Genomic DNA, 21,961 nt, shown 5'->3' on the forward strand with positions numbered 1-21,961 from the left:
GTTACATCAACCTAGGGCGGGACATTTTGGTTGTTTCCAGTGTTTGACTTTTACCAGTGAAACTACCCCAAACACTTATGTACAAGTTGCTGTGCAAACAAGGTTTCTTTTCTCTGGGATAAATGTCCAAATGTGCAATTGCTGGGTCATATGCATGGCAAGTATATCTTTAATTAAAAAAAAAAAAAATCCTAACAGTTCTTTCTAGTGACTGCCATTTTTACTTTGCTACCAGTAATATCTAAGTGATTCATATTCTCTGATCTTTGGTAGCAATTGAAATTGTCATTTTTTATGTTAGCTGTTCTGATGTGTGTAGTGCTGTCTCATTGTGGTTTTAATTTGCATTTTCTTAGTTGCTAGTGATGTTTAACATCTTTTCATTTGCTTATTTGCCAGTTGTGTATCCTCTTAAGTGGAATGTTTCTTCCTATCTTTTCCATTTTTCAAATGGTATTATTATTATTATTATTTTTTGGGTGCTAGGGATCGAACCCAGGGCCTTGTGCTTACAAGGCAAGCACTCTACCCACTGAGCTACCTCCCTAGCCCCGGTATTATTATTTTTAATGTTAAGTTTTAAGAGGGTTTATATATGTGTTCAAAATAAAAATCCTTTGTTAGATACGTGGTCTATAGCTTGTCTTTTTATCCTCTTACTGAGGCCTTTCACAGAGATTAATTTTGATGAATTCCAGTTCATCAGTTTTTCCTTTTCTGAATCATTCTTTTGTTGTCACGGCTAACCTTTTACCTAACCTGTTTCCCAAGATTCCCTTGTGCTATTCTCTGTAAATTTTATTTTCTTAGATTTTACACTTAAGCCTGTGATCCATTTGAGTTTTTTTCCTTACAATTTTTTTTTTTTTTTTGGTATTCTTTTATTAGAGCTTTATAGTTACACATAGTAGTTGGGTTCATCCCAACAAACTCATACATGCATGGAATTTAATTTCAGTTCATGATCCCGTCCTGTTCCCTCCCATCCTCCTTCCCCTCTCCCATTCTCCTTCTTCTGCTAGACCTCCTTTTGCTCGTCTGTTTATTTATGTTTGTTTGGTTCTTTCTACCTATGCATGAAGGTGAAGTTCCCTGTGGTATATTTATATATGCACCTAACATGATTTTTTAAGAATTCGTCTGCATTGTGTTCCTTTATCCATCCCTACATTCTACCTCTTGATATTCTATATTATTGATCCCTTTATCTTTTTGTTGTCCTACCCTCCCTCCCCCTTTCCTTTGTTTTACTCTGGCTTCCCCATATGAGAGAAAACATTCAACCTTTGAGTTTCTGAGTTTGACTTATTCCACTTAGCCTGATGTTCTTCATTTCTAGCCATTTACCAGCAGATACCATATTTTCATTCTTTTCTATGATTGAGTAGAACTCCATTGTATGTATGTATCACAATTTCTTAATCTGTTTATCTATTGACAGACACGGGGGTTGATTGCATAATTTAGCTATTGTGAATTGTGCTGCTATAAATACTGAGGTGGCTGTTTTACTATAGTATGCCGATTTTACATCTTTGGGAAAATATCATGGAGTAGAATGGCTGGGTTGTATAGTAGTTCTATTCCTAGTTTTTTAGGAAATCTCCATACTGCTTTCCAGAGTGGTTGTACTTGTCTGTAGTCCCACCGACAATGTGCAAGTGTAACTTTTTTGCCATAATCTTGCCAACATTTATTTATTTATTTATTTATTTTTATTTATTTTTTTTATTGTAAACAAATGGAATACATGTTGTTTCTCTATACATGGCGTAAAGGCATACCATTTGTGTAATCATAAATTTACATAGGGTAATGTTGTTTGATTCATTCTGTTATTTTTTTTCCCTTCCCCCCCACCCCTCCCACCCCTCTTTTCCCTCTATACAGTCCTTCCTTCCTCCATTCTTGCCCCCCTCCCTAACCCTAACTCTAACCCTAACACTAACCCCTCCCACCCCCCATTATGTGTCATCATCCACTTATTAGCGATATCATTTGTCCATTGGTTTTTTGAGATTGGCTTATCTCACTTAGCATGATATTCTCCAGTTTCATCCATTTGCCTGCAAATGACATAATTTTATCATTCTTTATGGCTGAGTAATATTCCATTGTATATATATATATATACCACTTTTTCTTTATCCATTCATCAATTGAAGGACATCTAGGTTGGTTCCACAATCTGGCTATTGTGAACTGAGCAGCTGTGAACATTGATGTGGCTGTATCTCTGTAATATGCTGATTTTAAGGCCAAGGAGTGGGATAGCTGGTTCAAATGGTGGTTCCATTCCAAGTTTTCTAAGGAGTCTCCACACTGCTTTCCAGAGTGGCTGCACTAATTTGCAGCCCCACCAGCAATGTATGAGTGTACCTTTCTCCCCACATCCTCGCCAACACCTGTTGTTGCTTGTATTCTTGATAATCGCCATTCTAATTGGGGTGAGATGGAATCTTAGGGTGGTTTTGATTTGCATTTCTCTTATTACTAGAGAAGTTGAACATTTTTCCATATGTTTGTTGATTGCTTGTATATCTTCTTCTGTGAAGTGTCTGTTCATTTCCTTAGCCCATTTGTTGATTGGATTATTTGCATTCTTGGTGTAGAGTTTTTTGAGTTCTTTATAGATTCTGGAGATTAGCGCTCTATCTGAAGTATGATTGGCAAAGATTTTCTCCCACTCTGTAGGCTCTTTCTTCGCATTGCTGATAGTTTCCTTTTTGCCAGCATTTATTGTTGTTCATATTCTTGATCATTGCCATTCTGACTCAAGTGAGATGAAATCTTTGTGTAGTTTTAATTTGCATTTCCCTGATTGCTAGAGATATTGAACATTTTTTTCATGTATTTGTTGGCCATTTGTGTTTCTTCATTTGAGAAGTTTCTGTTTAGTTCTTTTGACCATTTATTATTGGGTTATTTGCTTGTGTTAAGTTTTTTGAATTCTCTGTATATTCTGGAGATTAATCCCCTCTTGGAGGAGCAGCTGACCAAGAAGTTCTTCCATTCATATGTTCTCTCTTCACATTCTTAATCCTTTCCTTTGCTGTAGAGAAGCTTTTTAGTTTGGTGGCATCCCACTTACTGATTCTTGGTTTTATTTCTTGTGCTTTGGGTGTCTTTTCGCCAGCATCTGCATGATGGAGCATTAAGCCTATGTTTTCTTCTATTAGTTGTAAGATTTCTGATCTGATTCTTAAGTCTTTGATCCATTTTCATTTGCGTTTTGGTCAGGTTGAGAGATAGGGGTCTAATTTAATTTTTCTACACAGAGCTATCCAGTTTTCCCAGCACCATTTGTTAGAAAGACTATATTTTCTCCAAAATATATTTTTGGCACTTCTGTCAAATATCAGATGGTATGTGGATTTGTCTCTTTGTCTTCTACTCTCTTCCATTGGTCTTCATGTCTATTTTGATGCTAATAGTATGCTGCTTTTGTTACTACAGCTCTGTAATATAATTTCAGATCAGGTATTGTGATGTCTCCTGCTTTGTTTTTCTTGTTTAGTGTTGATTGCTTTAGCTATTCTGGGTCTTTTCCAAATGAATTTAAGAATTTTCTAATTCTGTGAAGAATGTCATTGGTATTTTGATGGGGATTGCATTCAATTTGTATATTGCTTTTGGTAGTATGACTATTTTGACAATATTAATTCTGCCTATCCAAGAACGTGGGTTGTCGTTTCATCTTCTAAGGTCTTCTTTATTTTTTTTCTGCAATGTTCAGTAATTTTCACTGTAAAGCTCTTTTACCTCCTTCCTTAGATTAATTCCTGAGTGTTTTTTCCCCCCATAGGTTAGTTGTGAATGGGATAGTGTTCCTAATTTCTTCCTCAGATGAGTTACTGTTGAAGTATAGGAAAGCCATTAATTTATGGGTGTCGATCTTATATCCTGCAACTTCACTGAACTCATTTATAAGCTCTAGAAATCTTCTGGTGAAGTTTTTAGGTCTTCTAGATATATAGGATCATATTGTTGGCAAATAGATAGTTTTTCGTTTTATATTTTGTTTTAGTTGTAGGTGGACAGAGTACCTTTATTTGATTTTTATGTGGTGCTGAGGATTGAACCCAGGACCTCACGCATGCTAGGTAAGCGCTCTACCACCGAGCCACAACCCCAGCTCAAGTTTGACTCTTCTTTTTCTATTCATATCCCTTTGATTTCCTTCTCTTGCCTGATTGTTTTAGCTAATGTTTTGATGACTATATTGAATAGTTTTAGTTTTTCTCTGTTTAGTGTGATGTTGACTTTGGGGTTGTCATAAATGGCCTTTAACAGGTTGAGTAAGTTCCTTTGATTCCCTAGCTTTTCCAGTTCTTAACATGAATGGGTTCTGGATTTTATTAGAGGCCTTTCGGCATCTACTAAGATGATAATGTGTTTCTTGTCCTTAATTCTGTTTGAGTGGTGAGTTACATTTATTGATTTGCATATGTTGAACCAACCTTGCATCCCTGGAATGAAACCCATGCGATCATAGTGTATGATCTTTTTTATGTTTTTAATGTGGTTTGCTGATATTGTATTGAAGATTTTTGCATTAATGCTCATTAGGGATATTGGTCTATAGTTTTCTTTCCTTCATGTTGTCTTTGTTTGGTTTTGGTATCATGGTTATACTGGCTTCATAGAGTGTACTTGTAGTGTTCCCTCCTTTTCAATTTCATGGAATAATTTGAGAAAGACTGGTGTTCTTCTGTAAAGGTGTGATAGAACTCAGATATGATTCCATCTGGTCCTAGGCTTTTCTTTTTTGGAAAGCTTGTAATTGCTGTTTCAATTACATTACTTGATATTGGTCTGTTTAGGTTTTCTCTATCTTCCTGATTCAATTTGGGTAGGTCATATATGTCTAAAACTTTATCAATGTCTTTCAGATTTTCTAGTTTATTGGAGTATACATTTTCAAAGTAGGTTCTGATAATCCTCTGTATTTCAAAAGGGTCTTTGGTAATAGCTTCTCTTTCATCTCTGATCTTGTTGATTTGGGTTTTCTTTCTTTTGGTTAGTTTGGCTAAGGGTTTGTTGATCTTAGTTATCTTTTCAAACAATCAACTCTTTGTTGCATTGATTCTGTATGTTTTATTTTTGTCAATTTCATTGATTATGGCTCTAATCTTAGTTATTTCCTGTCTTCTACTGGTTTTGGGATTAGTTTGTTGTTGTTCTTCTAAGGCCTTGAAGTGAAGCATATTTATTTGGGATCTCTCTAATTTTTTAATGTAAGCACTCAAGGCTATCAAGGCTATTAATTTTCCTTGTAGAATAGCTTTAATACTGTCCCAGAGATTTTGATTTGTTGTATCTCTGTTCTTCATTTCTAAGAATTTCTTGATTTTTTTTCTCATTGCTCCCTTGATCCTTTCTTCATTTAAGAGAGTATTGTTCAATTTCCATGTTTATATGGTTTCTGTTACTTTTCTTTCTATTGATTTCTAGTTTCCTTTTATTATAATCTGATAGGATATGTGGGATTATATTGTTTGTTTTTTTTTTTTTTTTTTGTCTTTGCTAAGATTTCCTTTGTGGTCTTGAATATGATCTCTTTCAGAAAAAGTTCCATACACCGTCAAGAAGGTGTATCACATTAATTTTCAAATACTGAAGCAGCTTTCATTTTCTGGAATAAATCCCACTGTGTCATGGTGTTTATTTATTTTTGCATATTTCTCTTTGCTAATTTTTTTGAGGATTGTTGGCATCTGCATTAATGATGGATATTGATATATAGTTTGTGTTTTACTTTCTCTTATTTGGGTAATATTAACTTTAATAGAACAAATCATATAGTTACCTGCTCTTCTGTTTTTTGGAAGAAATTGTGTAGAATAGGTTTGCATTTTTCTTTAAACATTTGGTGGAAATCTCCAGTGAAGCTATTTGGATCTGGAGACTTTGGGGAGCGATTTTAAGTTACAGATTTTATTAATGATTATAGGACTAGTAAAATTTTCTGTTTCATATAGAGTAGGTTATAGTAGTGTATACTTTTAATACAAGTTGTCTAATGTGTTACATTCTTTGTAGTATTTTCTTACCCTTGTGATGTCTACAGGGTCTGTAGTGAAATATCTTCCATTTAATTAACTTCTTTTCTTTCTTTCTTTCTTTCCTTCTTTCTTTCTTTCTTCCTTTCTTTCTTTCTTCCTTTCTTCCTTTCTTTCTTCCTTTCTTCCTTCCTTTTTTTCTTTCTTTCTTTCTTTCTTTCTTTCTTTCTTTCTTCCTTTCTTTCTTTCTTTCTTTCTTTCTTCCTTTCTTTCTTCCTTTCTTCCTTTCTTTTTCTTTCTTTCTTTCTTTCTTTCTTCCTTCCTTCCTTTCTTTCTTTCTTTCTTCCTTTCTTTCTTTCTTTCTTCCTTTCTTTCTTCCTTTCTTCCTTTCTTCCTTTCTTTCTTCCTTTCTTCCTTTCTTTCTTCCTTTCTTTCTTTCTTTCTTTCTTTCTTCCTTTCTTCCTTTCTTCCTTTCTTCCTTTCTTCCTTTCTTCCTTTCTTCCTTTCTTCCTTCCTTTCTTCCTTTCTTCCTTTCTTCCTTTCTTTCTTTTCTTTCTTTCTTTCTTTCTTTCTTTCTTTCTTTCTTTCTTTCTTTCTTTGTGTTGGGGATTGAACTCAGGACCTTGTACATGCCAGGCAAGTGCTCTACTACTGAGCCACTACCCCAGCTCTGTTTCATTCGCTTCTGATATTATTTATGTGCCCTTCCTTGTTAGTTTGCTTAGAGGTTTATTAGTTTTACTAATCTCTTCAAAGAGTCAGCTTTTTGTTTTATTCACTTTCCTTTCCTCCATTTCATTGATTCTGCTCTTTTCTTGTTTCTTTCCTTCTGCTTTCTCCCTGGCATCATCTTTAGTTTTTAAAAGTTTGACTTTGATTTGTATTGATGTGAATTTCTTTGGGCATGTTTGGTGTTTGTTCACCTTCTTGAATGCAAAGGTTTATGCTTTGGGCTAAATTTGGGAAATTTTAGGCCTTAAGCCATTACTTCTTGAACATTTTTTAGCCTCTTCCTTTCTCCTCCCCCTCTGGGATGCTGATGACATGAATGTTAGATCTGATGATAAGTCACATGTGTTTCAGAGACTCTGTTTATTTTTATTTTTATTTTATACTTCAATCTATTTTTTTCTCTCTGTGTTCTAATTGGGTAATGGCAATTCTTTGGATTCATGTTTACTGATTCTTGATTCTTTCTCTTCTTTATTCTATTGTTGAGCCCATTCATTGAATTAGTTATATTGGTTTATTATATTTTTTAGTTCTATTGTCCCATGTACATATATGAATACACCACAATGAATCTCACCATTGTGTACATCCACAAGAAATTAATAAAAAAAAAAAAAACTATAGATAAGTGGCAGAAAGACCAGTAGAGTAGAGGGAAGGGAGCAGGAGGTGGAGGGAGGCAGGGAAGGAGAGGTACTGGTGATTGAATTAGAGCAAGATATATTCCATGCTTTTGTAAATTATTTCAAAATGGGTTCTACTGTCATGTATAACTAAAAAGAACCAATAAAATAAAATTTTTAGTTTTAAAATTTTCATTTGGTTATTTTTTATATTTTGATATATAAAAATTTGAGCACATCCTTTTATGTCCCTTATAGATTTTCTGATTTGGGGGAGAGTTTCTATTTTTTCATTTATTTCAAGTGTGTTCATAATTGCCTATTGAAATATTTTCATGATTGCTGTTCTAAATCCTTTCCAGACTAGCCTGCTCAAGTCCTTGGTTTCATGCCCTAGCACCACATAAAAAAAATGGCCTTCCAGATAATGCTAATTTTTTTTTTTTTTTTTGCGGTGCTCAAGATTGAACTTAGAGCCTCTTGCATACTAAGTAAGTGTTACCAGTGAGCTACACTCCAGCCCTAATTCAGATATCTTTTGTCATCTTAGTGTTGGCATCTGTTGCCTTTGCCTTTTCTCATTCTTGATATCTTGATGATCCTTGGTATGAATGAGTGTTTTTTTTTTTTTTTTAAAGTACTTGAGATTTAGCCCAGGGATGCTTTACCAGTGAGCCATCCCTAGCCTTTTTTCTTTTAAGACAGATTCTCACTAAGTTGCTCAGGACCTCACTAAATTGCTGAGGCTGTTCTTGAACTTGGAATCCTCCTGCCTCAGCCTCCTGAGCTGCTGGGGCACACCTGACGAATAAGTGCAAAGAGCACCTGTCATCCAGAAGTAGAAGTTCTTTTTCTTGCCTTTTTAAGATAATGGATTTAGATCTACGAACAGCTCCTTCTTCTCTCTTGTATCAGAGCACTGGTCACATCAGGACAATAATTGTCTATAAACTTGTCAGTTTCTCTCTCACCTGTGAGCTTATAAGGAAAGCTGGCCTTTTGTCTCTGTGTTTCTTGGCACATTCATGGTTCATTGGCTCAGTCATCAGAGGTGGGTCCCAGTGCCTGTTTCTGGCAATGTCCTTTCTTAGGAGCATGTGGCTGGAAAACTATAGTCAAACTGGAAGGAATGACTGGGATTAGGCTGGGGATTTTGCGTCTTGGTTGGTCTCAGCTGAGGAATACAAGTTTTAAATAAATCTCATTATTACTTAGGCCAACCCGATCATTTTACAGATGAACAAAACAAGGTCCAGAGTGATTAGGTGAATTGCTAAAGGTCAGGTTAGGTACAGCAGAATTGTAATCAGTCTCTTACAAGTCCAGTTCTATTTTTGTTGTATTTTTCTGCCATTTTCACTTATAGCCTGAAAATGATTTTTTCTTTTTATTTTTTAGTAATCTTTTTTTTTTTTTTTTTTTTTTTTTTTTTTTTGTGGTGCTATGGATTGAACCCAGGGCCTTGTACTTGACAGGCAAGCACTCTGTGAACTACATCCCCAGCCCATTTTTTAGTAATCTTAAGCAAAACAAGGTATAACAATTCTATCTTGTGTTTTCTTTCTTTCTTTAAACTGACTTAAATTTTATTGACTACAGCCTAAAGACCTAATTTGAATATATTACCAGGGGTTTCAAGATTGCATTTCTAATAGCTCTATTTCTTTTCAGCAAGCATATGGCTATGGTCCATATGGTGGTGCGTACCCAGCAGGAACTCAGGTTGTCTATGCTGCCAATGGCCAGGCGTATGCTGTGCCCTACCAGTACCCATATGCAGGTAACTCTCTACTCCTTTCTACTTTCATTTAATGGGTAGATGTATAAGAATTCCTATTTCTCAGCTTAGGGTTAAGTGAACTACATTTTGTGCTAGAGACCACAAATCACTCTGATACTGTACTTTATGTGTTTTTTAAATAAGCCTTTTGTGTTTTCACACTGCTTTACCAAGCTAGAGTAATCTTGATTTTTAGAACTACACTATTGTATATAGACTAGTTCCCAAGAATGGAATTTGTATTTATTGGGAATCACTTACATCAAGAAGCAATCAAAGAAAGAGGCCCATTTTAAGAGGTGGGAGGTGACCTTTCACCTATTTTTTTTTCCCTTCTGGTAACATCCTTGGACACTTGGTACTACTGAGGTAATGTTACATTTCACAGGGAAGTAGAGGCCTGGAAAGCACTTCTACTTACTCTGGGCTTTGAATACAGTTTTTTCTGTTCTTTGCTTCACATGAAACAAATTGCAGATGTTAAATAACTGGGCTTTTGTGGCTATCATCAAGTCCTGGGTCTCCCTGGCAAGGGAATCTGCAGAGTTGGAGGTATGAGGGGACTTTGTGGAGCTGTGTGGGGCTAGAGCTACCTTGAAGGCCTTGGAGGGCAAAGCTCTTAACCAAGGGATTAATGAGCAAGGTCACATGAGGTTAATCAGGGCAGGTTACAATGTGCACATCACATTGACACACAGGGGCACACAGTGGTTTTTGGTAGATGAGTCAGCCTAGAGCTCCAGAGAGATAGGGATGGTAAGGGTCTACAAAAGAGGAGCTGACCATGGGCTGTGAGCAAAAGTAGTATATTGTCTTAACACAGAAGCAGTGTAAGGGGAAGCTGCCACCACAAGGGTGTGAACACTGATACTGGTGTCCAGGGAAGTTAAGGAGGTCCAGGCCACTCTTAGATGTGTGTCCTCATAGGAACTGGTGATTACTCTGACTTCTGATGGATTTAGCATATAATAAAGAGAAAGGTTTTGTTTTGTTTTGTTTTGTTTTGTTTGGTACTGGTGATCGAACCAGGGTACTTAACCACTGAGCCACATCCTCAGCCCTTTTTAAAATTTTATTTAGAGACAGGGTCTTGCTGAGTTGCTTAGGGCCTCTTTAAGTTGCTGAGCCTGGCTTTGAACTCTCGATCTTCCTGCCTCAGCCTCCTGAGCTGCTCTGTGTGCCACTGTCCCCAACAGAAAGGGTTTTGAGAGTAGAAATACAAAAAGCTCATTTTACCCCTCTTTGCTTGAAAACTGATGCAGATTCACCCAACAAGTGTGGAAGATTGAACTTGATTGACTTTTTTTTAATATCAAGTTAAAAACTAGTAAAATAGTAATTATGACATTAAACATTTGTCCATCATCTTGTGATCCTAGCACACTTATTTTTGACTTTCCCCATATAAATATGTCATCCTTGTAATTATAGATTGCCTTTTCTATTTCTGTTCTGAATTTTAAATTTTATGTATTGTTCAGAGTGCTGCATAATCATCATATATTTTTAGTGATTGTATATTGGGTAATAGATTATTACTTAAACCTTCCAGTTTTGACTTTTTTCCCCCTTTTTTAATTTTGCTGTGTAAATAATGCTTTGAATGTCTTTAAACATTTTTATTTTTATTCATATAAGTCTTAGAATACATTTCTGTATATTAAATTAATGTGTCAAGGAGCATAGGCTTCTGTTTCTTTCATTAACATTAAAAATCATGATCCAGGCATGGTAAGGCATGCCTGTAATCCCAGAGACTTGGAATGCTGAGGTGAGAGGATCACAAGTTTGAGGCCAGCCTCAGCAATTTAACAACACCCTTGATAACTTAGTGAGACCCTTTCTCAAAATGAAAAGGGCTGGGGATGTAGCTTGTGTAAAAAGCATTTCTGGGTTCAACCCTCAGGTGCCCCCCCGTGCCACCCAAAAAAGAACTTGAATTATTTTGAGGGAAATTCCAGACTTCTTATCTTTTCAGGCATATTACAAGGCATCTTGAGAGTTTTACCAAGTCGATTCTCAGAGTAGTTTACCAATTTATAATGACACTAGTAGTTAATGATATACTGGTTTCTCTATAGTCCTGTAAAGATCAATTATTGTTAATGCTTTCAAACTTTTGAAACAAAAGTTTGGAAACAACATCTGCTTCTTCCTCATTGGCATTTTGACCATTTATTTTATACTTAATTATGTTAGGTAATTACAAATAAGTACCATTTGGAACTTTCCATCAGCTCACTCTGATAAGGATGTGGCTTGCTGTAGGAGCCAGAGATAAGCAGGAGGTATGAGAATGGTCTCCTTTTCCTGCAGTGAGGGGAGCCGTCAGTGTGACCTGTGGTGGTGGGGGGATCAGTTCATATTTTCCAGGAGATCTTTTTGTAAGGTCAGCTTACAAGTTCTGTGTATTACATTCTGCTATCTGGAATAGTGTAATCAGACATTTTAAATTTTATTTACCAGTGTTGAAATTTAAAGTTTGCATTAAAAAATCACTCACTTTTTTGTTTGTTTGCAGTGCTGGGGATTGAACCTAAGACCTTTCACATGCTAGGCAAGCGCTCTTCCATTGAGCTGCCAATTATTTGAATTTTATTTTGAGACTACAGTGCCCAGACTGACCCTCAACTTGGTGATCCTACTGCCTCTTCTGCTTCCCAAATAGCTGGAATTACAGGAGTGTGCCTGGAAAAATCATTCCCTTGTAATGCTGTTACTTGTACTTGATTAGCCCTTAGATTTAAGATGGTTTCATTCTTGTACTCTGTGGCTTTGATTTCTCTCTCTTACCATCCTCTAGCATTTTAGGCTTTAGTGGTTATGAGTGTGTTGTGTGGTCAGATTGCCTGGGTTTGCATACCCTTACTGCCCTTAAACTCTGTGTGCCTCAGTTTGCCCATGTGTAAACTGGGGATTATAATGTACTGACAGGATCACTGTGAGGATTAAGAGTGTCAGTGCATGTGAATTCATGTAATGCTGTAAATGCTTAAGCTGGTGAGTGTTTGGAAATACTAGCCTTTGTTATCAATGCTGGTTCTCCTTCTGTTCTTCATCTATATGTTGATATTACTAATGGATTAGTTTCTAGACCTCCTGGGGTTGAACTGTTAAAGGAGTAGGGGATCAAGGAGGAAAGTTAACTCTATTAGTATGTGAGCAGTATAAAAGCAAATTAGTTACTAGGCAATGATACAGCTGTGAAGGATAGAGGGGAACAAATAATAAATTTGCACTTGTAAATTTTAATCATATAAATTAAATAGTAAATTTGTTAAAGGTTTGCTTGTTTAGAAATTTGCACCTCTATCATAAATATTTATTTTTTCTCATGTAATTTAATCTCATAGAGATGTGATTAAAAATAAAGAGCAAGTTATATTAGTAGATTCAAGGTTTAATTTAAAAACTGGTTTGCATGAATACTAAGAAGCTAATTCACTTTTAAAAGGGCTTTTCCCTTTTGGGCCCTCCATGGGAGTTCTTGGCTCTCCCATTGTCTGCAGGGAGACAGTGTATCTCCATACTTGCCCCATTTATCTGTCATGGCGTGGAGGACTGAGTTGGAAATGAGAGCTAGGAATCTGCAACTTTATCAGGGCTCTGCTCTTTGTGGGATTAGAACTTTGTCCTTGGTGAACTGAGATCTTGATTTTTCTCTCAGTGGTGTCTGAGGGATGAAGGTGTCCTCCTTGGCAGGCCATGTGCTGGACCTGAGGTAGGGGAAGGCTGGGATGAATTGCACTCACCTGCCCCCACCTCTCTAGAGGAAAGTGTTACGCCTGGTGACAGGGAAATGAGCTGATTGGTCAGAGAGAAGACATAGTGCTCACATTCAAGTGAGCCATTCCAAACCACTCTTCAAAGGTCTGTTTTTCCTTCTTTTTTTTAGGAATTTATGGACAACAGCCTGCCAACCAAGTCATCATTCGTGAACGGTATCGAGACAATGACAGTGACCTTGCACTAGGCATGCTGGCTGGAGCGGCTACAGGAATGGCCTTAGGGTCTCTGTTCTGGGTCTTCTAGAATCTTCAAGATCTTAATGTGCATAGCTTCTGATAATCCTGTGTGCAATAATATGATTTGCAGGGCATTTCTGTTTGTGACAAATGTTTTTAATAATAGTTTTAATAGTTCTTTTGGAAGTAGTGACCTAATAATTGTAACTAATCTGCAAAAGAACCACAGAGAGGGGTTTGAACTGTGTTGTTTGGCTAAACACACTGGGGGCTCTGGCTCATTCTAAGACTTTCCTTATGGAACTCTTGGAATACCTTATTTGAACATACCTGTCTTGAAAGGCATTTTCTTTCCACATTTAGGTGTAGTGCTGAAAGGACAATTTATTTTCATGTTGTACAATAATATAGTGATGAATGGGTGAGTGGTGTGGCAAGAGAAACTGCAGCTTCTTTTGGTTTGACCTTAAATTTTCAAACCTCAGACCAGAACTGGCTGCATGTTACCTTAAGAGTCGTGGACTGGTAAGCTGTCAAAGTCAGTGGTATGAGATTAGCCCCACAACCTGCCCTCTGGGGCTCTGTGGGCCCCCAGCAAGACTGACTGCTCAGGATGACAGGGATACTGCCCCTTTAAAAATGATGCTTCAGAAATCTGCCTAATGCTACAGCTGCTTATAAAATCCTGTTATTGCTATATGTTTTTCGTAGTAATACTTAGAAAACATCCTACATTATGAATTAATTTGAACCTCAGTGTTTTAAGGCTTTATCTTTAAAACTTGAAGAAGACAGAACAGTAACAAGTGTATGGAGCTAAATTATTCAGAGATATATTTTAAGTGTGTACTTTAGGTATATTATTGCCCACTAAGCCTATTTATAACCTATTTTTCTATTTGTTGAGAAAGTAATACTAAAAGAATGGTAAGGAAAATGGAGGGAGAGCCATAGTTAGAGTATTCTTGCTTTAGGCCTTCTGGGGATCACACTGTGTGCAGAACACTCTTTTCCATGCTCTGAAGGCCTGTCCTTTGGAGCAGTAGGGCACTGTGACTGTTCACCAAGTGCTGGGATGTACTCTGACTGGGAAAAACTTGAGTCGTAGTTGAGAAATGGGGCCTAGAGACCAAAGGACCTGCTCAAGATAGCAGTCACACTGACCAGGACCTTAACCTTGATTTTGTTCCTGACCCACTCATTGTAGAGAAGCTGAAAACCTTTAATTTTGAGCCCCCAAATGTGTGAAGGTCCAGAAAACTCACAGTCCTCTCTGTCAAATACTTGTATTTCCCACATTATGAAATATATATTTAAAATGTTTATATTTTCTGTTACTTCATGTCTTAAAAGCTGCTGTTTATTCTAATTTTCTGTCCTGTATGCTTTAGTGAATTTTCATTAAGGTGGGTCAGCACAGTAAAGTCCCTGCCCAATACTTCAAATGGTCCTGTTTTTCAAAATGCACTCCAGGAAGCACAAATTCTGTTGTGATTGTGCTGGTTACATACATGGCTCTCTTGTTTCACTGCTCAACTGGCTCCATCTCTTCATCTGTTCAGGTCTTCAAATAGATCTCCATGTAAACCAGATGCCAAGTAGACTTAGTAGTGCCAACAGTCTGTTTTTCTAGCTATTCCTAGGGGACTTGTTGACATGGGAGTATCTGTTTCTAGCTGAAAGGAAGTGCACTTGTCTCTGTGTGTAGACATGATATGTGACAACATGGTGTTGAGGAAGTGTTCTAACAGGTAATGTTGACATAGTCATAAGAATGGCTTTTGTTTGGATTATAATCATTATTAAAGCTGTATGCTTTATTTATACAATATTAAAATCAGTTTTTAATGTTGCATTGGGGTGTTAATTTTGAACTTGGAGATATTGGATAACAGGAATTCCTGGAACTAGACAGTATTGAGTTATGCCACTGAAATGCTCTTGAAGCAAACAAAGTATGTCGTGTGACCCTTGGTTGCCTTGGCTAAAGAGTGCGAGGTGTGGACCAAAGTTTGGGCATCCATGTGACTCCCTCTCCCTAATCCCTGCCTCTGAGGAGGCCAATCTCCTTTGTCAGCCATAATTGAGACTAGTAATTCCCTGTCACTAATGACTTGATTCTGATATGAAATGTGTACTGGGTGTTCAGATCTTTTTTTTCTTGGCCTCAGTTCCTATAGATGCCACCCTTTTGAGAGCTTCAGTTTCTCAACCATATCCTTTATGTACAGTGCTAAGTCATGAAGTTGGAAAGAACTTCTTGTTCAGGTTAAGTAAGCATTTTACTTCCTTGTGTACTTTGATTTGTTTATGTTTGATTTTTTGAGATGGGGTCTCACTATGTTGCCCAGAATGACCTTGAACTCATAATCCTTCTGCCTTAGCCTCCCAAGTAGCTGTGATTATAGGCAGGTGGCACACCTTGCTCCATGTGTACTTTTAAATAATGATTCATGCCTGGAAGAAGTTGGCTGTTGATACTGTACATTGCTGATCTGATTGTTCTGTTAGCTGTGGTCTTGGAATTTCTTGAGTAAACTTTGGGCCTTGGACAGGAAAGTGAAGGGAAGATCTGTGGTTAGTGTCTCAGGTCATCATTCATGAAAAAGCCAGACTTTGTCTATGCTAGGTTGTTCAAGACCCAGAGTAGCCATCTGGATTTTAAGAAGCACCTGCAGTTGAGACACAGTGATCCAAATTTATTTTCCACATTAGTTTTTGGTCATGTATGTTCTTTCTTTTTCTTTCCCTTTGTAACCAGAAGGCACAGAATACAGTTCTGTTTTTCTCCTTGATTTGATCTTTATTGTGATTGCTTCCGTGTCTCTAGTGTTTTTTTGTGTCTATAAAACCTATTTTCCCCTATATATGCAGATTGTATGTTTATAAGTGGAAGTGTTAAAATATTAAATGATCATTAACCTTTAAAAGCACGTTTCATTGTGACTTCTTTTGTTTTGCAGAGACACATCATCAGCTTTTTCTATTGTCATGGACAATAAGAATGACATTTATTCAGGATCTACTGAGTGCTAGGGAATATTCTGTCACATCAGAAAAAATAACTAACAGAATTCTTAGAGTAAGTCTGTAAGGGAGGTATTATCCAAGTTATACTCAATGAGGCTGAAGTTCAGAAGGTAAATAATTTACTCAGGAACACACAAGTAGTAAGTGCAGTCTTTGTCTATATTTGATGTTAAAATGTTCTTTTTCTCTGTGCTGTGTGCATATGAGAATCTGATTTGCACAAGGACATATGAGTGGCTTGCATGATTACACTTTTAGGATGTCTATTGAAACTGTTTTCTTTAATTAAATCATCCTTGGCACTGTGTTCTTAATAACTTCTCCAGTGTTTTGAGGTACATCATGGTTTTTGTTCCTGTTTTTAAAAATTATTTTAAATTTCCTTTAGTTTCTGAATTACCTCTATTTCCTCTGAGTAGCTTTTCTGTTTGTCTCATTGGTTATGTTCTGTGATGCAGTGGTGATTTCCATGCTAGAACCTCTGGTTCTCTTGGTTTTGTTTCAGGAAGAATTCTCTCATAGTTTGCCTGGAAACCATTATTTCTGGATGTGGGGCAGAGGAGGCAGTCCATACACAGGTTTCCCAGCCTGCCTTTGCCCATCTTCTGTTGGGCTGACCCTCCTGCTGCCTTTGACTCTTAGGGTTGGTTGACAGATTTTAAAATTTTAATGTACTTTATTGAATAAGTTATATAGAATTCAAAAATTATTTTAAAAAGGTATGTTTGGTAAAAGGTCTTCCATCTACCCAGTTCCACTAATAACTGATCTCTTTTACTCTTTACAGGTTTCTTTATGCATATGTAAACTAGTGCAAAGATACATCTTTATTTTTCTCCTTTTTCAATACAAAGGTCATATACTGTAAACACCAAATAGTACTCAAACCTTGATCGCAAGATCCTTTACAACTGTTAAAGTTTTGAGGATCCCAAAGTTTTTTTTTTTTTTAGTACCAGAAATTGAACCCCGGGGCACTTAACCACTGAGCCACATCCTAAGCCCTTTTTACTTTTTTGTTTTGAGACAGTATTATTAAGTTGCTTAGGGCCTCATTGTGTTGCTCAGGCAGGCCTGGTACTTGTGATCCTCCTGTCTCAGCCTCCCGAGTCACTGGGATTATAGGTGTGTACCACCACATCTGGCCCCCAGATAGCTTTTTAAATGTGAGTTATACCTATTTTTTAGGTATCAACTCTTTTGGTCACTTCTGAAACTTTTCAGAGGCCTTAGTTTTGGCAGCCCTCTTTCTGTTGGTGCAGATTTATAGACCCATATTGTTTTAGTGATTAAACAGACAGGCTCTTACAAGCTTGGATTATAGTTCACCAAACTGTCATAAAAACTTCAACTCCATTTTTGATGTTTGCTAACTGCTTTCAAGCTTCACCATTTCTCTTTCCCCCTGTTCTCCACATCTGGGCAAGCCCCGGGAAGCCTGAGTGGCCTCCTCCTCTGGGCCAGTGGGAAGTTCAAATCACCCAAACCTGGCCTGCTTGCAGGAACCTTCACCCCAGCCTCAGACCCCAAGAACAATAAAAGCCAAGCCAGTTCAACCATTTCTGGACTCTTGGGAGTCTGCTGTCTTTCTGGAAAGTCTCTGTATATGAGTAATAAACTTTTCATACCCTTAAAAAATGTGAGTTATACCTATTAATATTTTTCATACTAGAAAATAAGATTGAGAATTTTTAAAACTTAATTTTCTAGTGACATTTTAAAATAAAAATTATAAAAGATATTTTCCCAAACAAGTGAGTCATGGCTTTGTTTAAAAAAATTTTTTTTTTCTTTAGTGTCTGCCTTAATATGAGGTAACTGGGAGATTCTCATATCTACATTCTATCTATTGCAATTTATCTTTTTTGGTTGGAGTTAGTGAAGGAAATATGTCCTTAACCAGTGTGTAATTAGCAAGGGTGAGCCCAGCAGACCACCTTAAAGGGCCTTGATCACCCCTTGGGGTCCTGGGATCATACCTTGGAAACTTGTGATGTATGCTGTCTTAACCTGATGGCTACACTTAACACATTGAGAATTTCCTTGTCAGCATATAAAAAACTTTTTTGTTCCTTATTTGTCCAATAATTTATTCACTTTTTTTAGGGTCGGGGGCAGGAAGTTGAACCCAGAAGCACTTTGCCACTGAGCTACAGCCCCAGTCTTTATTTTGAGAAATAGTCTCACTAAGTTGCTGAGGGTCTTTCTTAAGTTGCTGAGGCTGGTCTTGAACTTGGCGATCCTCTTGCCTGTCTCCCAAATAGCTGGGATTACAGGTGTCCACCACCACGCCAGTCTCCAGTTACCTTGCGACTTTGGCTTTTGCTAACAATATTCAAATGAAGGATTTTATACAAATACCAGTTCTCACAACTTGGGGGCTTTCAAAGGTGGGACAGAAGTGGTGGATGACCAAAGGTTTCCTGTAGCACAACTCAGCAGTTTACATCTGTCTGCAACTCTGGGATCACACCAAGACCCAAAGTGGGAGTAACATCTCCCCATATGCACACAGGCTAGCTGCTTTAACAAGCTACCCCACATCTCAGGAGCTGAATACACAAAGCTCTATTTCTTGTTCAAGTCACAGTCAGTTGTGGATTCATTAGGGAGAAGACTCCTGCTCTAGGTCACTGATGCTTCTTCTGTTAGTCACCTAAGAGTCCTCTGTGTGGGCCTCTATGTTGCTGGAAGGAGATGAAGACACAGCCATCCTCAGTTTGAAAGTGGCACTCCCTTCCAGTGGAGACAGTCATGGACATGGCCTTGATTTAGAGCACAGGCCCTGGGGGTGTAGTCTGAGCTCACTGATGAAGTGGCCCTGACTTCAGCTGCTGATACAACAGACCATCCTAAATGACAGACCATGATCATCTGTCCTCAACTCTCAGTGGAAGTTGTGATTATACTAATCTTCATGTTCACAGTATGTATTGATTAATAAAGTCAGTGGTGCAAATTACACGTGGATTGCTGGTTCTCATGACACAAGTGTCATTGGTCACACATTTTTGTTGTTAAATTATTCCTTTCCCTACTTACCAACTGGTTTGGATTTAAAGTATTCGCCCTTTCCAGCCAGGAACATAGTCTTTCATTCATTTGTTTTTTAATATATTAACTTCACTTAATCAAAGGTTAACTAAACATTATTACGTTATCATCTTTGATTATACCCGCTCTTCTCTTCCCTGTGAGAGGGTTTCAAATTCTCAACTGTTCTAGTGAGTGACTGTTGCCTCACCAACTAAGGGAACAGATGTCCCTGCCTCTACTGAAGGTGTGTGACATGCCTTCTGTGGCACATGGGGGTGAGTGTGCTATGTTTGAGCAGGTACTTTAGGAACTGTAGGATCCCCTGTGAGACTTGCTCCCTTGGGACAGCAGTGGACCCATATGACACCTGGGGGTCCTCAGGGGCCCCATGTCATAGGAACCAGAAAGGAGTATTTGTTGTTGTACATAAGCAAAGCCACAGAAGGAACTGCTTCTAGGCTCTTAGACCTTATGCCAGGCCATGGGCACAGCAGTGTGTGAGACCTTGTGGGAGCTTCATGGAGGTGCTTGACCCAGGTCTTGCCAAAATAACAGGGTCCAGATCCCACACTGCCACTTACAGGGCACTTGGAGCCCTTCTCCATAAATGACTGGGAATGATGCCAACACCACAGGGGTGATTAAATGACGTCAGTGTGGGTGAAGGTCAAGCATAATGCCTGGCGTGCTGTGGGTGCTCAGCAGACCTTGAGTCTTCCTTGTTTCTCTGTTTCCTAAATTTCTCTTTCATTATTTGTAAAACTGGGTGAAAGTTGAGGTCACTCTACAGTCCTCAGATGAGACTGCTTCCTGTTTCTCATGGCCAGGGGAGGCCCCTCCTGAGATGTAGATAGACCATAGGGAGGTCTTTGTCCCTCCCCATCTAGGGAAATGTAAAACTTGAATATCAAGATTGCTGTATTACCAGGATTCCTTTCTGGTCTTCACATAAGCCCCATTTTACCTCCCCACTTAGAATTTTTTCCCTTCAATTACTACCCTTAAACTTGTGAATGTGGGAATAGTGAGGCCCTGGGGCAAAGAGGTCTGCCTGAGACCCTGTAGTCTTAATCCTGAGGCCTGGCTTCAGTCACTAGTGGATGCTTACCAGTCGCATGTCTTTGAGAATGGTGTGACTTCTCTGCTTCCCCCTCTAACTCTTTGCAACAGTCATAAGAGCACCTTGAAGGATTGTGACGGTGAGTACTGATGTGATGCACATACAATAGTACCCAGTATCTGTAAAGGCTAAGAAAAACAAATGGGGTGATGATGCCTCAGACACAGGAAAAGGCCTGAGCCCATACCTGACTTGGTTGCTGGCTCGGGCCTCCCAGCTCCATAGGGAGGAGGACAATGTGGGCTGGACTGGGGCAGAGGCTACCTAGCTACCTTACTCTCTCGTGTTCTGGGTACTTTGAGGTCACAGATTGACCACCTTGCCAATAGCATGGGAAACACTGAGGTTCAAACTGTAAAGCTTAGGAGCTGATCAGAAATGCATATTCCTGATAAACCAGAATGTCCCAAGGGAGTCTGGGGTAGGGGTGGAGTGTGTGTTGCCACCAGCCTCCAGGTAGTTCTGTGCAACCTAAACTCCTCAGGCCCCCCTCCCCCCATCTGTAATGCCCAAGCTCTGCCCTGGCCTGCAGACTTCTGCCTTCCCCTCCCCAGTGAGTGAGGTCCACACTCACTGCTGACACCCTTTGAAGTGCAGAGCAAAGTGTCCCTCTGGGAAGCCTTTCCAGCCTTCCTCCAGCTCCAGAGAGGAGTGACACTGGATGAGCACAGTGTGCCTGGGGTCTGGCCAGTCAGGGCCTCCCTCTTTTCCCCTCCTGCTGGACTGCTAGGCCAGGGACAGTCACCTGACTTGTGGGAGGGCAGCAGGTACCTGGCTTTGCATGGCTCTCATTATCTATTTGCCTGGCAATTGGGAATCAGTTCAGATGTGGCTCTCCCTAGGCTCCTGGAGAGCTGGCAGCTCAACCTGGTCCTGGGTTGCTATGCCATCAGGATGACATCATGCAGAGTCATCCCCAGTGGGCAATGAATTAGGGTTTGCTCTTGAGTGACATCTCACACCTTGCCTGGTTTTCATTTACTGGTCAGAGACTGGTGACCACCTTGGATGTTTCCAGCACAGTGGGAGATTGGACTGTGGGTCCCTGTGGAGAGATGTGCTAGGTGGCAACCTGTGGAGGTCCCTTAGTCCCAGTTCTCAGAACTGCCTCACTTGCCCAGCAGAGGATGAGTGCTGGATATAGCCTGCTCAGCTGTCTCTGAGGCAGATACCAGTAGAGGGGCCTTGGGAGTGGCATTGAATATAAGTTTCCATCACTTCTCTGGCTTAGAGAACATGGGCAGCAGCCTCTCCTGCTTCCATTACCTCCTCTATGAGGTAGTGTAATGGTAATGGTACCACTTCCTAGGCACCCAGCTGGAGCACAGCTATCTCTGACCTTCCCAGTGCTTTCCTAGTCCTTTGTTTCTGAGTGATTCCAGACAAGCTGCACAGCAGCACCTTGTAACCAATCAGAAGTGCAGACTTTCAGCACACTTGGACTTCTGAATCCAAACCAGGGTGATTCCCTTACAAGTTCAAGTTTGAGAACCACTGGTCTAGAGCCTCCCTTCCTCCCTCCCTGCCTCTGCCTTCCTACACACTCCTTCTCTGCACTTGTCTTGTGCAGCAGCTTGTTCTGCGAGCAGCCACTGGGTGTCAGAACAGCCTCAGGAAAAGTCATTGCTGTCACACCCCTCCCTGGCCCATCTGGCCCCTTGTGTCTCCCAGGA

At 39.0% G+C, this 21,961-nt stretch overlaps 1 protein-coding gene across 2 annotated transcripts in view; it reads left to right on the forward strand.

The window, feature by feature from the left end:
• Plekhb2 (pleckstrin homology domain containing B2) overlaps nucleotides 1–16,035 on the forward strand; it is a 40,139-nt gene extending 24,104 nt beyond the window's left edge. For both annotated transcript variants that reach the window (XM_047545422.1, XM_047545424.1), the window contains 2 exons: nucleotides 9,029–9,137; nucleotides 13,033–16,035. In XM_047545422.1, the coding sequence (XP_047401378.1) occupies nucleotides 9,029–9,137; nucleotides 13,033–13,169 (246 nt within the window). In that variant the 3' untranslated portion in view covers nucleotides 13,170–16,035. The remainder of the gene's footprint in view (nucleotides 1–9,028; nucleotides 9,138–13,032) is intronic.
• The last annotated feature ends 5,926 nt before the right edge of the window (nucleotides 16,036–21,961 follow it).

Source organism: Sciurus carolinensis, chromosome 3 (genome assembly GCF_902686445.1).
Source record: "Sciurus carolinensis chromosome 3, mSciCar1.2, whole genome shotgun sequence".
NCBI classification, from domain to species: domain Eukaryota; kingdom Metazoa; phylum Chordata; class Mammalia; order Rodentia; family Sciuridae; genus Sciurus; species Sciurus carolinensis.